This window comes from Durio zibethinus, chromosome 27 (assembly GCF_047325235.1).
Source record: "Durio zibethinus cultivar Kanyao isolate XHJ-2024 chromosome 27, ASM4732523v1, whole genome shotgun sequence".
NCBI lineage: Eukaryota > Viridiplantae > Streptophyta > Magnoliopsida > Malvales > Malvaceae > Durio > Durio zibethinus.
In genome coordinates, this window is record NC_143188.1 from 1,850,149 (window position 1) to 1,866,758 (window position 16,610).

The window sequence follows — 16,610 nt, forward strand, 5'->3', positions numbered from 1 at the left end:
GAACATGTTAGATGTTACGTTTTAAAAGTGATATGCAAATCAATTAAATTAAATTTCGAATTAAAAGCTTATTCTTCGCAGCGCAATGTGTAGATGTGCAATGTGTAGATGCATGCTTCCTTGCATTCTACCCTTGTACAATCACGAAATTACCAAGTGCAGCAAGGGAAGGTTATACCGTTCCAAGATCAAGGCATATCATAAGTTTCAATGGAGATTCACTTCGATTTAATGATCTCCTGACAGTAAAATCTTTACTTGTTATTCTAATCTTTCCTTAGAAAAACATCCAAACTCTGCGGTGTTGCAGCCGAAATTGGCCTTTTATGCTAACATTTTAAAGATCTAACTGATGGATTACACCAAGGCGGGTTGAGAAAATATGTCTCACAAAATTTCCGCTATAACATTCTCATGAAAATTTTGAGCTGTTCAGCCTGTAAAGCACATCACTTAAGACATATGGGCTCCATACAATCAACTGAGAGAAATGCTACTTTTATTCTCTTACATCAGATTTGATCGATTTACATACAAAACAATAACAGGTTCCTACATTGCATACAACATACAAAAAGGCTATACTTTTGGTGTTAAACAGATTCAGTTTCATGCGAAGAAACTGTCCCTTAGAGATGGCTAAGGTATCCGACTGCGAGGCTGATGAGGGCCACCATACATACATAGAGTAAGGGAAAACCCACCTGAATTGTTTTGACATCAGATTTCATCTTCAGTTCCTCCTACAAACAGGAAAGGCAAATGTTATAAAGTTTCGTAGAGTTGAGAAAAAGGGTAATTTGCGAACTGAATGGCTAACTGCTGAATACAGCAGGTCGATCCCTTCGTAGCTGTTAACTAACAAAAGAGCCAATCATTTATTTTATACTAGAGGCTGCCGGATTAAACCTGATCACTAGAACTAAAAGTCTAGCACTCTACCAATAGAACACGTGGACGATAGAAGAAAAGAACCAATCTCCTTGATCTAACATAAAATGTTCAAATTAATAATGTTTCCATGATGTTGTTAGTATGACTATCCTGCTGGTTAGATAATTTTATTTCTTGGCAAGTTTCTCTTTCATTGTGTCAATTTGAAAGACTAGTGACAGTAGAGACTTTTTTTCTGAAGTTTAATGTTACAAAAACAACAAAGATAAATGCGGTTCAAAATGTAATGAAAATGTCACTCACTAATTCACTCTTAAGCTTATCCTTCTCTTGAGTAGCCATTCTCCTCTCTTCTGTCAGCTTCATAATCCTAAGATCAGCCTGATGATGAATTGCATGTAAAGTAAAGAAACTTGTTCATGAAATGACACCAAAAATTTGGTTGTCATTTGTCTACAGTGAATTAAGTGCATGTTCATTCATAACAGTCTCGTTAAACTTAAATCTAAGAGGAAAAAGGGAAAAAATTTACTAACCTCTTTAAGTTTTGAATCCATAAAATTTATCTTTGACTTTAACACCTGAAAATCGTTACCCAACTTCAATTCCTCTATTCCTTTTGCAGGTTTCAGTTCCTGCTCATCCTTGGCAGGACTTAATTGCAGAGCACCAGCTGCTCTTAGCTCATCTCTGTCCACCTTGGAAGTTTCAAACCGTTGAACATTCTTAGTTGTTCTTAACTCAACTGCATCTTTAGCAGCCTCAAACCCCAGCACCTGCTCAGCTACCTAGCACAAGAGAAAATAATTACTACACTAGGGTCTTTATCACAACTGGCATGCCTGGCTAGAAGGGATTTTCTTTCTTTTTTTATTTCAAAAATAAAAAATCAAATATCAAAGATAGGCACTGCTATAACATGAAAAGTGCACTTACCCTCTCAGGTTGAGGTATGTTAACTCCATTCCATGCTCCATCCCTTGTAGATGAAGTTTCATGACCTGAATCTTGTTTCAAGTCTCCATTGATAGCAGCCAAAACAGGTGAATATGGTGGGCTAGTAAGGAATACTTTTAGCTTCTTCTCCTCAATGTGTTTGCCACTCTCTTTAGAAAACTGCCAACGAAATACAATAAGACATCATAGAAACAAAAACAACAGCCACTGGATTGGCAAATTCTTACCATGTTGGACGTAATGTCTTCCTCGGATGTTCCAAAAGGAACTACTGTACTTTGAATCAGGAACTTGTCTTTACACATCAAATCAGGCGGAGCAACACGCTGAGCTTCCATAGTGACTGTATCAACCAAAAAACATCAAAATCATTGTATCTGACAGACTTATAGTTGTAGGAAGATGACCAATGTTGCCAATCAATCAGCTAGACAACAATAACTGCTATTATTTTGGCTTGGCATCCTACATTAGTTGAAACCGGAACACACATGCTGATTACGTAAATTCCATAACAAACCCATAAATCCCACAAACACACTTGATGTCAGAAACATGTTAGGCAATAATACTTGAGTAGAAAGACATCTCAACTAACCCTAAATTTCAAAGTAATTTATGCTAGGTTTAGATTCCATCTCACTGAAGGTGTGGTGCGATTAAGTTCACTCTACCAGTAATTGAATCCAAATGCCAATTTTAATGAGATTCATTTAATATAAATTTTTCATTGAAATTTTTTTTTCTATCACAGTGATAATATTTTATTTTTTAATATCAACTACAGAAATTTTTATTACAATTTTTAATCTCATTGGAGACAATTTTATTGTCCATCCAAATAGAGCCTTAGTCTTCAAATGAAGCACTCAATGTAAAACCATCTGTAACCAACGAACACCCATCAATCACTAACAAACCAGTTTTAAAATTCGCTAGAATTAAACATCTTAACAAAAATAAATGTACCAGAATCTAAAATTAAACAGCTGACTGTGGCAAAATCGGATTACATATTAAGAAACAACCGAGTAAAAACTTTAAAATCAATGTACCTGTAAAATCAGATGCTGATTTCGGCTTAACAATGCCAGTGTTAGGCCTGACACAGTATTTCTTAGGAGAAGTAGTCTTCACCTGAAAATCTTTTTTTTTTGTCAGACTATATTGTTCCAGTTCTAAACTCATTGGAGTTGAATCTAAGTCTTAGATTTCAATTCAAAACAGATCAGAAAATGGGAAAATGAAAAAGACCCAGAAATGAAAATTGGATTTTTTTGAAGTAAGGATAGCGAGTACCTACCTTAAAGGCTACATATTGATCAGTCTTGTTGGTTAATTGGATTAAACATGAACTCTGCTTCTTCAACTCAACTTTATTTAGAGACAAAGAAAAGAATAAATCAAATACCCCTTTAAAGAAGACTTCATTCAACCTTTATGGAAGTAAATTTAAGAAAGAGAGAAAAAAAAAAATGAAGGAACTTTACAAGTAAATTTGAGTTCTTGAGGATGAATTTCCAAAAGCTCTGAAGTCATGGTCACTGTAAAGATGACAAGAACATAAGCAAAATGTTAAAAGACTTAATCTTTCTAAAGCAAAGAGGATATATACATCTATATATATATATATATATATATATATAGAAAGAAGCTTGAGTTTACATTACAATGGAGATAGAAGTTGCAGTCAGCTGATCTTTACAATGAAAGAAAAGGTTATGTCTTTTGGTTTATGGTTTGAGTTCGTTTTTGCAATGGAAAATGTGGCGTTGGGTACGTGGGTGGGGTGGGTCTATCTGCGCTTTGCTTTGGCTGCTCTTAGCAGTTGTACCCGCCCTTGTTTCCTTTCTCTTCTCTTCATTTGCTTCCTTTTTCAACTAACAGGACAGTTCCAGCTCAACCCTTTAGCCGACTAGGCTCATTTTGATTTTTTTTTTATATGTACTTGCTAAATGGACTTTTTGAATACAAGGCAAAAGGGTTAAAAAATTTGTAAATTAAAATTTAATAATCATATAAGATTTTATTTTTTATGTAATCAATTAAATTTTTAAATATTTATTTTATTAATTGAATTTTTATTAGACAAAAATCGTTAATAATTTTTGTTTAATCTATGATTTAATTGAATACAAATAGATGTATAAAAATTTAATTAAGTGAAAATAAATGTTTAAGAGTTCAATTAATTTGAAATAAAAGATTCAAGATTTAATTAATTATAATAAAATATTAAAAATTTAAATGATTATTAAATTTTTATTTAAGGGTTTTTTTAACTCTTATGACTAAATATAAATATTTTATTTTATTTTTTTATAAAAAAAAATCATAATATGAATATAAAAAAATGATTACAATTATTAAAATTTGAATCTGTACTTATTAAATTTCATCTTATTACATAAATTAATTAAATAAAATCTAAATTCAATATTATTTTTATTGATAATTTTGTTCTATATTACTTATACTTGAGAGAGTATATAAATAACAAAACTAAATTAAATTATAATTTATATCACATCTACAATTAATTTTATGAAAAAAGTGATAATATAAAGCTTTGGGGGTAAGACAAGATTAATATATATAAATGAAGGAATTATCTTTAAAAAATTGATTTTTTTACAATAAAAAATATTTTTCTTATAGTTTTGGTTTTTTTCTTATTTTTATTATTTCTAATAGTTATAAAAATGTAAAAAAAATGAATATTATAACTACGGTTTGATTTAGTAAAATTAAATATATTTGTGTGTGAATGTATAATTTGGTGTTATATAACATATAACAGTTATATGTTATTTATATAATATCATATCAATCTTATTTTAATGATTTAAAAAAAATTAAGATAACTTAAAACATAAAAATTACAGTAATTTAGGGACCAAATGAAATATTATCCCATAAATAAATAAAATAACAATTCTTGACGTAAGTAAAAAAAGAAAAAGGCCAAATAAATGAAGTTTCTTTTCAAGCACTTTTCCATGTCTTCTCCGTTAGGATTTGTTTGGGAAAAAATTGAAAGAAAAAAGAAAATATTAGGGAAAATTCAATGAAAAAAAATACCCTTTATTTTTTTTTTGGCACTCTCTTTTTTTTTTGCATTAAAATTTAAATTAAATACTATTAAAAGGTTTTTGTCACAAAAAAAATTTAAAGGAATAATAGATTTATGCATGGGTAAAAATACATTGTAATGGATATAAATAATGATGATGTAAAACATAATTTGGATTTCATCACATTTTTAATGTGATGCGATTAAATTTATCACATATTTAATTAAATTTAAATATTAATTTTAATAAGATAAAATTAATATAAATTTTTTTAATCGTAATTATAATAATTTTTTTGATCACAATTACAATAAATTTTATTTTTTTTTTTAATTTTATCATAATTAATATCAAATCAATTCAAATAAAACTTAAATCCATTTAGATACGTAATGGTATAATTATGAAACAATACTTAAGATGTGATGGGAGTCTTTTTCATTATTCATCTAAATCAAATCCTAAAAAGGTAAAAAGTTTGAAAAGCACCGATTTACATTTTTATTTAATTTGCTAATTGAAAAGAAAAATAAAAGAAAGAAAATCTCTCAAAGCACTATTTTTCAATTTAATAGGATGTTAATTTATATTAATTAATTGTAATTATTATATATAACTTTTTTTTCTAGGGATGTTAGGTTATCTAACAAAGGCAATCTAATCAAATGTAACAAGGACTATGGCAAAATTAGTTGGGAGTTGGGACATTAAAAAGAAATGGATTCATAGGGTAGGTAAGATTTAATAATTCAAAATAGTTGGACCACGATGGTTCAACCCCACTACTAGTTAACCTAATCGCTAACTTTGTCTAAATGAATAATGTTTTTCGATTAATACTATCTTTAAATGCGGTTTAAACTATTAATTTACATAATTAAAAATAATTATTTAGGATTATGATAAAATTTAAAAATTTATTGAAATTGAAAAATTATTGAGCAGTTCATTGCGGTATTTTTTTTATATAAAAAGAATTATTCTATTATTTACTTTATTTTAATTGACATTAAATAATCTACTAAAACTTTAATTTTTAAAATTTGAAATAAGAATAAAATGGGCAAATAATAGATAATTGAGGAATTTTAAAATTCGATTGAATTAAAGAGTTTAAAATGTTATATAAAAGTGTAATTATTAATTATAAATTTCACAAATATAAATAATACTTTTTCTATCTCATTTTTTTGTCTATTTATTTTAAGATATTCCAAAATTATATTTTATTTTTTAAATATTTAAATTTCTTAATTTTTATATTTTAAATTATTTTATGATTTTTTTATTTTTTGATAAAAAACATAAAATTTTAATTTTATTTAAAAATAATATTTTAATAATAAATATATTAAAATTAAATTTTTTAAAATTTTATAAAAATTAATACATAATAAATATTTTGAGACGAAAAACTTAATAATAACATGCAAATTGATCCGAAATAAATTGGCCGACTATAAATGCACTTTACCCGTCTTTTCGATGAAAACAATGAAAAGTGGGTAATGGGAATTGCCGACAAATCTCAACAACTCTTGTAAACTATAAGCAAACGACAAGGCATTTATAAAAACATCACAATCCAACTCTTTTTAACTTAAACCCCCGCGGCTCGTTCTCCTTCTGTCTTCGTGATCTCCGCCTCTTCTTTCTGTTTCCTTCTTCCTTGAATCCATCGAAACCCATTCCAATGGCTTCTTTAACTGGAGCTTCATTGAAGTTCACTCCTCTTTCAAGTTCTTTCAAGCCGACTCAGGTCACTTGCCATCTTGATCTTTTTGTTCATTTTTTTGTCTTCTGATTTTGTCTTATCTATTTTTTTTTTACCTTTTTCTATGGTTTTTAAGTTGGGTTTGGTTAAAAATGTTGATGTGGGTGTTCTGTTTCTTTTTTCGGTTGTTTTAGATTCCTTTTTCAAATGTTTTTCCTCGATGGGTTTTTGGATTTGATGCTGAAATTTAAATAATTTAAGAATGCAATCATGTAAATAGCTGAAAGATTCAATCTTTGATCCTTTGTTGGATGAGCATTCTAAGAAAGTAATGGACTTGAAAGGTTTCTTGAGATTTGAAACAGTAAAGTTTCATCTTTCATGGTATGGGATCAGTTTTCAAGATCTCGTCTTTGGTTTTGTTCAGGTTGAATTTGAGATCTATCAAATACTACAATGTTTTTTAAGTGATTTTGAACGTGGTAAAATGTGATTCCAGTCAAACATGCAACCACCTCTGTTTTCATGTTCTGTCCCCCTTGTATCATATGATTTCCTAGTTTTGTCTGGACGTTCTGCTTTTGATAGAGGTTTCAGCTGGTGATTCAATTCTGTGTGAGCAGGTACCTTTTCTTGGGGTCTCTAATGTCAACTCAGTTAGCTTCCCATCTCTTACAATGCGACCAGGATCATTGCGCATTCGCATTTCCTGTGCGGTATGCTTTTCTTTTCATCCGCTCCGTTTTTTAGCTTGAATTTGTGGATCTGTATCCATCAACTTATTCATTTAGCTATGCTGTTTCATTTAGTGCCAAACAATATAGTCTACTAACCTATCATTGGGGTCATCTAATACTAAGATGACAATAAATATATAATCATACAGATGAAAGGACCCTTAACTATGGCTGTTTTATGTAACACCCCAATCCTATATCAGTATATTCCATAGATCTATTATGATTTACATGTAGAGAAAACTTCGGGTGAAAACGAACAATACCTCATATGTCATGTGGGGGTCTCCAAATATTCCCTAAGCCAAAGTTGTTTATAGGAACATTTATCAATTTGAAGAGATCCAGTTTATCATGCATATGTATGCCATGGATTGCAACATATCAAGTATGTTCTGCATTTGCCAATCACATTACAATGATGGGGGATATTCCTTTTGTCATTCGTGGTGATATGAAGCCTTTACTTGCATTTCTCCATCATACTCAATCTGCTTACTGGCTACGAGGATGTTCATATGTTCAGGCCAAACCAGAGACAGTGGACAAAGTTTGTAAAATAGTGAGGAAACAACTGGCACTACCTGATGATTCTTCTGTCACCGGAGAGTCAAAGTTTGTTGCACTCGGAGCCGATTCTCTTGACACGGTAACCAAATATCTACCCTATTTCATTTAGATGTAGTAATAATCAGTTGTTTGCCTCTAATTCTTAACCTTTATGCCTTACCACTTGTGATTAATGTATTATTTTAAGTTTGGATGTTTGTGTCAAAATCTTCTTGTGACGTTGTTGCATTATTAAAAAACCACAATTTGACTATTAAAAATATTAAAATCGAATAGTGCCAAATTCTTGTGATTCAGGTCGAGATTGTGATGGGACTCGAGGAGGAGTTCGGAATCTCCGTGGAAGAAGAAAGTGCTCAGAGTATTACCACAGTTCAGGATGCAGCTGATCTGATTGAGACGCTTGTGGAGAAGAAAGGCGCATAAAATGTTGTTGCAAACAGTAGGTGACAAGTCCTTCAAAACCCCTGTTTTGCCTCTCCTATTTCGTTACCCGTTACAAAGAACTCGAATGTCTCATTTTCCTGTTGTTCTTGAGCATTTGTTTTATTACGTTTATCATAAATGCAATCAGTTCTAGGGCAAGAGCATGTTTCCACCTTGAAAATCTATTGACTCTATGCTACTTGCATCACTTATCTTTTTCCAGATAGAAATGGGGAGTTGGCTTGGGCAAGGGTTTTCAAGGGATCGATGTTAAAGGTGTTGGGTCCAGTGGACAAAAATATAATCACCAGCACAATAATTAAGCCAAGTAATAATTTATTCAGAATAAAAGAACATCAAAGTTTAATATTCACTATAAGGAATAGGTAATTACAAGATTATAATATGCTAAACTCTTTGTCCAAAGTTTAAGATTCACTACAATTGGAACACAAAAATTCTTTGGAATAAACCCCATATATTTCTTACAGAGTATTATGATTCTTTGTAATATTTTTTTTGAAGTTCCTTAATTTACTTTATAAACTCTCCAACCCTAGTACATACTTGACCGAAAAGCGTATTGTATTACGTGTTTAAATTTTTTTGAACTTGTAATCTTCCAGTGTTAATTTTAATGACATGTCAACCGATTCAAGACAATTGATCCAAAGGATAATTAGCATGATTCTTTGTAATTAAAATACCTGTATAACCACCTCAAAGAAAATACCCAAATTGTTGAATATCCCTATTTCTCTTATTGCTCTCTCGCACTCTCAAATTCTTATTATTCTCTCTTCTCTTTCTGGATTGATGTATTAAATTTTAAGGATTGAAGCCTATTGAAATTGGAAAATTAATGTGCGATTTAGACTATTGATTTACAGGATTGAAGTAATTAATTAGATTTATGACAAAATCTAAAAATATTTTGAAATGGGAAAATTATTGAGTTATCGTCATTTTAATCAAATATTTAATCTAATAATAAATAAATATATATATGCTTGCCAACAAAAAATTAAATTCAAACTCTTAGTCTTCAGAATTTTATTTTGATAAAAAAATGAGGGTAATCATTGAAAAACAAAAGAAAAAGGTGGTCATGAAGGCCGACCAAAAGTGGAATGTTGATTAACATTATAAAAAAATGTAATTAGATGTTAAATTTTAAGAAAAAAAAATCAAAGGGTTAAATTAAAGTGAAAAAAATAAAGAAAGAGGGAACTACCATAGCCAATTGGAAGGGTGCAGAAGCCGGGTGACAACAAAACAAAAGCAAAAAAAATTTTTGTTCCATGATCTATTTCAAGAATAAAATATTTGCGCTATTTTATAGTAATGTTATCCCGTTGGCCACTCAAAAAAAATTTGGAACATAAAACAAATATATCTATTATCATTAATGTCATGTACAAATATCACAAATCTAAGGAAGAATCTTGAATTTTATATCGAACATAAAAATAGGATCTATTATTTACTTTAATTTAATTGACATTTCATAATCTACTTAAATTTTAATTTTTAAAATTTAAAATAAAAATAAAATGGACAAGTAAGAATCATATTTTTCTCTATTTCATTTATGTATTTTTTGAGTAGATATCAATGTTGTGGAAATTTCAATTTTTAGTAAAGCTTTTAACTATATCTATTAATTTTTTTTGGAGATTTTCCAAGTCATGTGGGGTGTCCAAGTTTTTACAGATACAAGGGTATAATTTTTCTTAATCTCCTATGAGCACAAATTGAAAGTCCTGTAGGATAGTATCCACATCAACCTACTTAAGAAATGGTTTAACAAAATATTTTGATTTTTCCGTCATTGGCAGTGTTGCGCATGTCTTCGTTATGCTCTTAAAGTTACAAAATATGAAATTGTCGCAGTTATCATGAAAGCTGAGCCCCATGAGAGCAATAAAAACTATGCCTAAGGAAGTGGTAGTGCAGTTCTCTGTCTTTCAAATTCCGTGGAGAGTCACATGTAGGATACAATTGTGGTAAGGGCTTATCTATGTGATGAGGAGATTGTCAAAATTAGTTTTGGATTCTTTCTTTTATTCTTCAGTATTCTTTCATCAATCTTTTTTTCTTTTTCACATGAATGCTTTTGGTGTAAGCAACTGGAAACTTGATTTATATAACGATCAAATTGAAAGGCATTTCTACAGTCCAACATTGCATTTGAAATCCTATAGGGAGAAGGTTGATCCATTCTTTCTCAAAAATAGTTTTAATACCCAGGTCTTTTTACCTTTTGAAATCATTTTGACAAAAAATTATAATCAATTCCTGTAGTCTGTGCAATGATGATGACTTTTTTTCATGTTAGAAAGTTTAGTTAATAAATTCTAAGGTTTTCTGAAATTTGAACTTTGAGATTACAGCAGACATTGGTAAAGTGGGTTTGCTGACTTAGACATACATAGTTAAGTTCGTTGTCATCTCTAGCATTTTAGCTCATAACTGAGGTTTCTTTTGAATTTGGTTCTGTTTGTCCAGGTTGTTTGTACAGAAAAACCTGATGTAATAAGAGAATTGATTACCATGGCTGCATCATTTGACCATGGCGGGGATGAAAACTTGCATCTAGCAAGGAAGGGGGCATTCTCATCACAAATTGTTAATGCTGTTAACATGACTCAAAGAGAGATTGAACGAGCATTATTAGAGTCAGTTGTCAATGATCCTAATATTGTTGTGTTCAAGCACCATTTTGCAATAGATTTGCTTACTTTTCAAGTTCAAAAATTTCCCTTTTTGGTTATGATAAATAGACTTGCAAGATTAGCAAGAGTGTAAGTCACTGATTCAAGGCTTTAAGAAGCTCTTGTTTTTGTTAATTTTAAGAGTTACTGGGCTATGAAAAGCTTGGGAGGTTAAACATATTTAGGTCGAATAGGATTAGAAAAATTCAACAAGATCGGATGTGAATAACATTGTTTTATGGCCAGTTGATAACATCTCTTCTATAACTGGCAGTATCGTTAGTGATAACTAATGTAAAATTTCAAAATATAAATAACTACACAACTTTCTTTCTAGCAATCCATGTCGAAGGACCAAATGGAAAAGCAAGGAGAAATAGAGAGATAAAGAGAAGGAGAACAAATAAACAAAGGTGTTAATGGATCAATTTGCTAGGTTTAGCCAAATAGTCGTCTAATTTGTGTCAGAATAACACTAGGAACGGCATGGAACACCGTTCAGTAAGCCATCGGGCTTGCATTGTTGAACCTCTCTATGACTCTTAATAGGGGTGTAATTGAGCCGAGTCTAAGTCGATATAATAAAAAATTTGAGCTCGAGCTCAATTCTTAACTCGAGATTTGATATTTAATTCGAATTCAATCGAATTTTATTTTTTTAACTCGAATTCGATTCGTGATCAAAATCGAGTTATTCGAACTCGCTCGATTAAGCTCGATTAATATGTTAAAATAAATTCGATTTTTATATTCGATAATGAAAAAATTTAAATATAAAAGCTCGATTAAGCTAATGAACTACTCGAATCGAGTATAAGAATATTTAAACTCAACTTGATCGATAAGTCGAGTTACTCGAGCTCGAGCTCGACTCGATAATAATCGAACCGAATTCGAGTTTTATTCGAATCGAATACGAATAACTTACGAATACTAATGTATTATTTACACCTCTAATCTTTACCCACTCCTTTGCCCGTTAATTTCTCAAGAAGAAGTAAGAGTTTAGTGTGATTCTATCTTTTTTTATTTTATTTTTGCCTTGAATTAAAATTAGTCTAAGATAAGAAGGTTTTCCTTACTTTTATGTACTTGAATAAGTTTTTGAAGTTCCTGTTACAAAGTTTAATTCTAGGGATTTTTAGGTGTTTTAGGCATATATTGTTCAAAATATTTTAAAAGAATTTAGTTTTACGCATCGTTACTCGATAATTTTATTTTATTATTATTTTTTTTTATAAGTTCATAACATTCGATGGAGTTTGGAGATTATTAAAGAAATACTTCAGATTCTTTGACATTCTTCAAAAATGCCTATTAAATGTATTCTTTTCTATTTTGGTGTTTTTGATTGTTATTAGAATTGCTTTTCTGCTACCTTTTACATTTTTTATGAGATTGTTTTTCTTATTTAACTTTCATGTAAATTTGGGTCTTTTTTTTTTATAAAAAAAATAAATTTTATTAACTATCTAATTAATTCCAAATATAACCACAATCTTAGATTTTTTTCAATTGCAAAAATATTGTTATTTACTTTAGGATTCCACTATCTATTATTTTTGCTATATGAAATTTTATCGATAAAAAAATTTATCGATAATTACCAATGATTTACTAAAGAATCATAATTATAAAATCATTATGAAAATTCTGATGGAATTTTAATAATATATCAATAGAATTTACTGACAGAAAAAAAAATTATTGGTATTCTATAAGTAAATATAAAGTGAGAGTTTGAAAAATTGAAGCAGGATATACTAACGGAATAATCCGTTGATAATCAGTTAGTATCAACATAATCTACGGAATAATATGTCGGTAAACAATTTTCAGGAAAAAAAATTTTGAAATAAATTATACAATATAAAAAAATTAATTAATTAATAAATTTTGATTAGCGACGAAATACAATAAGGACAAAATCTTCGAAACCCTTTTCTTCTTTCTCCTTCCCTCGTCAGAATCCCTAAATCCCCGACCCCTGTCGTTTTCCCCTCCCGTCATCGCTGTCGCACCTTGCCACAATCGGAGTTCCTCCGGTTCATTTTCTCTCTTCCGCGGGTTCATTCTCTCTCTTCCGCTGGTTCATTTATTTGCTTGGAATTGTTCCTTACGACATTAAATCCATTATGTTCCAGTGATTGATATCTAAAGTGGCTACTAGCTGTTGCATTTATTGGAGGCATAATTGCTCCTTTGAATTATCGATGGGTTGGTATCTTAGTTTCTTTAACCAGTTTGTTCTTCTTAACTGTTTTCTATTTCAATTATTGAGTGTCTCTCTAATTTGTTTGAGTAAAAAAATAAGAAAGTTTTTGGCTTTAAATCGAGTTTCTTTGGGATCTTCATGAAAATTTAGTGTCCAAACTTTTGTTGTCATGAACTTCTTCATAAGAGAGGAACATATTTTCTGACTTGAGATTGAAAGGATTTATCATAAGATTTTTCTGGAATGTGATATATTGTCTGCTATGAAAACTTGTCTGATTTCTTTCACTGCATTGCCCTTTCAAAATATAGAGCTTTGAAGAGGAAGAATTGCAATGGTAACTACAAGGCCAAAAATGTTGGTGACAGATGAGAGCTGTTACCACTGGCATTCTGCACTCTAGAGTGATGCTATACCGTCTTTAAGGTGGCATGTCTCATTAAGCCCCTCCTTCCTCAATGAGTAATTCATATATCTATTTTATATAGACATCTAAATGTCGTATAAAAAGAAGTCAGAATTGGGATTTATCAGTTACCCAAATATCATTGGCCTCATTTTTCCATTATTAACTATGGAAATGCTTGAGGAGCAATCTGTAAGATCTGGATCTATGAATTACTCATTTGCACCTGAGGGCGCTGTTGTAATATGCTTCACTTTAGGTATGTATTTTATATATAATATTTCTTAAAGCTTTACTTATGTGTTTTATACATAATTTTTCTTAAAGCTTCACTTCAGGTACTTGTTATATTTAGAGCTTAAGTTTTGCATTAGGCCTATAAAAAGCTTGGTACAACTTCTTAGATTTTAATGATTCGTGCTGATAATATATGGGAAGGATGGGATCCAATTGGCCCGTTGATCTTTCATATTTACTAACTTTATCCATAGGAGAAAATATGGTGGTATAATGCATTATGCACGTTATTTGGTATTAAGAAATTAGCAATGGCTTCTAAGCAGTATTTTTTACTCTTGAGTTTTCCCCCTTTCACCTTTTTCTCTACTTACATTTGTTAAATTAAAGCAAAGGAGAAAGACAACATGCATCTTAACTATAAATTAAATGTAAAATTTAGCTTTTAATTTTTTTTCATACACCCTTGCAAATGCCAAAAAAAAAAAATCTTAGCCCTTGGTTTTCATTTTTCTTGGCTATTTATAGGAACTACCGGGAAGACAATGGGACTGTCACAAGCCATACAGCTTTAATTGTAAAATCCCTGGCAAAAGTTGCAATTGTTGGTTACAGTGAGGATGATGTACGTTTATCTTCTAGAAATACGTATATTTGTCTTGACAGTAATTAGAAGGATATGATTGAAGCGGTAAATAATAAAAGTATGGTTGTTCGAAAGTGGACTTCCATATTTGGATGGAATCATACAGCTCAATGAACAATGCATTCCAGTTTATTTTGGTTTATCATTTTGCTTTGGTCCCACCAACCTTCCCACCAACCTTTTATTTGCATACTGCTTTTGTGCCACATTGGTGGTTTGTCCTCTGCCATAGCCATGCTAATGCTAGGAGCTTGTCATGTCTTTATGCCCAAGTTTGCTGTTACACTAGCCCTTGAAACCATATAAAGACATGATGTGACTTCCCTAATCCCTGCAATAATGCTGATTCAGGTTGTTTTTCAGGACTTGTATTATGATAATTTGGGTTGTTTTAAACTACTATATTTTATGAATTCCAACTTTATAATTTGAATTGTTTTTGAATTTTTGTGGATATGGGATTTTATTTTTACACTTTTAATGAATAATAGACAAACAATAAACTTTTAAAAGAATCACATATGTTTTATTTTTAATTTAAAATTTTCTTAAATAATTATCGATTAAATTAATCAAATTACTGATGGCATTCAGATTTTATTGATCGAATTATCACTTTTAGCAATGAAAATTAGCAATTACCGACGGTTTACCTGTAGTTTATTGATGGAATACCGATTGATTACTAATAGATTTTATCAACGGATTTATAACATAATTGTCGACGGAATATTTGCTGATGGAGTGCCGAAGCAATTATCGACGAAATAATTATATTACCGATGGAATTTAAATTTGCTGACGAAATACTTTTGCCAACATGTTTACTATCAATGGAAATTTTTATCGATAAATGTACCAACAAAATTTAAGCTTATATTGACAGGAAAATTTAATCGATAATACCTTGTTTTTGGTAGTGAAAGCCAAAGAATCATGGCTGGATTTAAAGAGTAATGATCCTTGGCACAAACATCATTTTCTCATTGATTGGTAATCACTTTCACAAAACCATGTTAAAACAATATTTACAGCCAGCTTGCCTCTCCCTCTCTCTCTCTCTCCCTCTCTCTTACGCTGCCTCTCCATCCTTCTCATCATTCTCTTTTGCTTTTCCTTCTTTTTTTTTTTTTGAACGATTGTTTGTCTTGAAAAGTTTCTGGGTCCAAATACTTTAATCTTTATATTATTTTGCATTTTTAAACTTTGCCATTGGAAAATTGTTATGCTTTGACTTATTGTCAAAGATCAAGTTGTTAATGATGGAAAAAAGAAGTATTTTATGTGAATTATGACTAATTAGATATTGGGAAGTTGTCAAAGAAAATTTAAGTTCATTCTTTTCTTTTCTTTTCTTTTTTATATAGGGATGCCGATCTAAGGAAATAATACAGGGTTTGCTTATGTACATGCTTGTGTTTTCTAGCTTCAGATTTTAGCATCCTAAATGTGATGTGAATCTGCAATATTTGGCTTGTGTTCAAGTTGGCATTCATGATTTTGTTCACACTTCTGCAGAAAAGAAATCTTAATATCATGAGAATATTGAAATTTTTGTGTACGTATTTAATTTTTCCTATTTGTGGGTTAAGTGAGTTTGTCGAGAAAAATAAGAAGTTTGCTTCTTTTTAACTAGTGATTTTCTTTTGTGGTATCGTTCAATGAAAATTAACATACTTTTATTTACTTTTTTCATCATTAGAGCCAACCAAACTAATATTGTGATGGAATATTGTTAGTTATAGGCGTATCTCATGTTCAAACATGTTGAATATAGTTAGAAAACTAGCTAACTTGGGACTTATATTTTCTTTTGTGCCACTGGGGTCATATAATTGACAAAACTTTCAGTTTAATATTATGGTTCCACCTAAAGAAGGTAAAAATATCCGAAACCGACGGGTTTCGACTTTACCCGACCCGACTTCTTAGGATCGATTTTTTTTTTGTTTAAATCGGATATCGGATCGGATAGGGTCGGGTGGCACAAAAAAATTTTAGGTTCAGGTCGGGCTCGGGT

At 30.4% G+C, this 16,610-nt stretch overlaps 2 protein-coding genes and 2 long non-coding RNA genes across 7 annotated transcripts; 3 read left to right on the forward strand and 1 right to left on the reverse strand.

Moving 5' to 3' along the window:
- Window positions 1–482: 482 nt before the first annotated feature.
- LOC111279584 (vesicle-associated protein 1-2-like) lies at window positions 483–3,662 on the reverse strand. 4 transcript variants are annotated; one of them, XM_089756509.1, is made up of 9 exons: window positions 3,522–3,662; window positions 3,342–3,395; window positions 3,155–3,225; window positions 2,907–2,988; window positions 2,079–2,194; window positions 1,831–2,010; window positions 1,431–1,682; window positions 1,198–1,275; window positions 483–743 (listed from the first exon to the last, which is right to left on the reverse strand). In XM_089756509.1, the coding sequence occupies exons 2-9, from the start codon at window positions 3,388–3,390 to the stop codon at window positions 630–632; spliced, it is 942 nt and encodes a 313-aa protein (XP_089612635.1). In that variant the 5' UTR covers window positions 3,391–3,395; window positions 3,522–3,662; the 3' UTR covers window positions 483–629. The 4 variants fall into 4 exon arrangements, with proteins under 4 accessions (XP_089612635.1, XP_089612634.1, XP_089612637.1 ...); XM_089756508.1 differs by having other exon boundaries at window positions 3,517–3,656; XM_089756511.1 differs by lacking the exon at window positions 1,198–1,275.
- A 2,848-nt stretch (window positions 3,663–6,510) lies between these two features.
- LOC111279727 (acyl carrier protein 1, chloroplastic-like) lies at window positions 6,511–8,580 on the forward strand. Its single transcript, XM_022866753.2, has 4 exons — window positions 6,511–6,684; window positions 7,263–7,355; window positions 7,903–8,025; window positions 8,244–8,580. Exons 1-4 carry the CDS (start codon window positions 6,619–6,621, stop codon window positions 8,370–8,372), a joined length of 411 nt encoding a protein of 136 aa, XP_022722488.2. The 5' UTR covers window positions 6,511–6,618; the 3' UTR covers window positions 8,373–8,580.
- Window positions 8,581–9,396: 816 nt separating this feature from the next.
- LOC149510829 (uncharacterized) lies at window positions 9,397–11,221 on the forward strand. Its single transcript, XR_016334761.1, has 2 exons — window positions 9,397–10,378; window positions 10,881–11,221. It is a non-coding gene; the product is annotated as an uncharacterized LOC149510829 (long non-coding RNA).
- Window positions 11,222–13,043: 1,822 nt separating this feature from the next.
- LOC149510830 (uncharacterized) lies at window positions 13,044–15,034 on the forward strand. The gene is made up of 3 exons (XR_016334701.1): window positions 13,044–13,303; window positions 13,613–13,966; window positions 14,473–15,034. It is a non-coding gene; the product is annotated as an uncharacterized LOC149510830 (long non-coding RNA).
- Window positions 15,035–16,610: the final 1,576 nt, after the last annotated feature.

Coding starts and splice junctions, on each gene's coding strand:
- LOC111279584 (XM_089756509.1), bottom strand. CDS start 3,390: ATGACTTCAGAGCTTTTGGAAATTCATCCTCAAGAACTCAAATTTACT. Junction 2,011..2,078: donor AAGACATTACGTCCAACATG/GTAAGAATTTGC, acceptor TTTCGTTGGCAG/TTTTCTAAAGAGAGTGGCAA. Junction 744..1,197: donor ATAAGCTTAAGAGTGAATTA/GTGAGTGACATT, acceptor TCCTGTTTGTAG/GAGGAACTGAAGATGAAATC.
- LOC111279727 (XM_022866753.2), top strand. CDS start 6,619: ATGGCTTCTTTAACTGGAGCTTCATTGAAGTTCACTCCTCTTTCAAGT. Junction 6,685..7,262: donor GTTCTTTCAAGCCGACTCAG/GTCACTTGCCAT, acceptor CTGTGTGAGCAG/GTACCTTTTCTTGGGGTCTC. Junction 7,356..7,902: donor GCATTCGCATTTCCTGTGCG/GTATGCTTTTCT, acceptor TCATATGTTCAG/GCCAAACCAGAGACAGTGGA.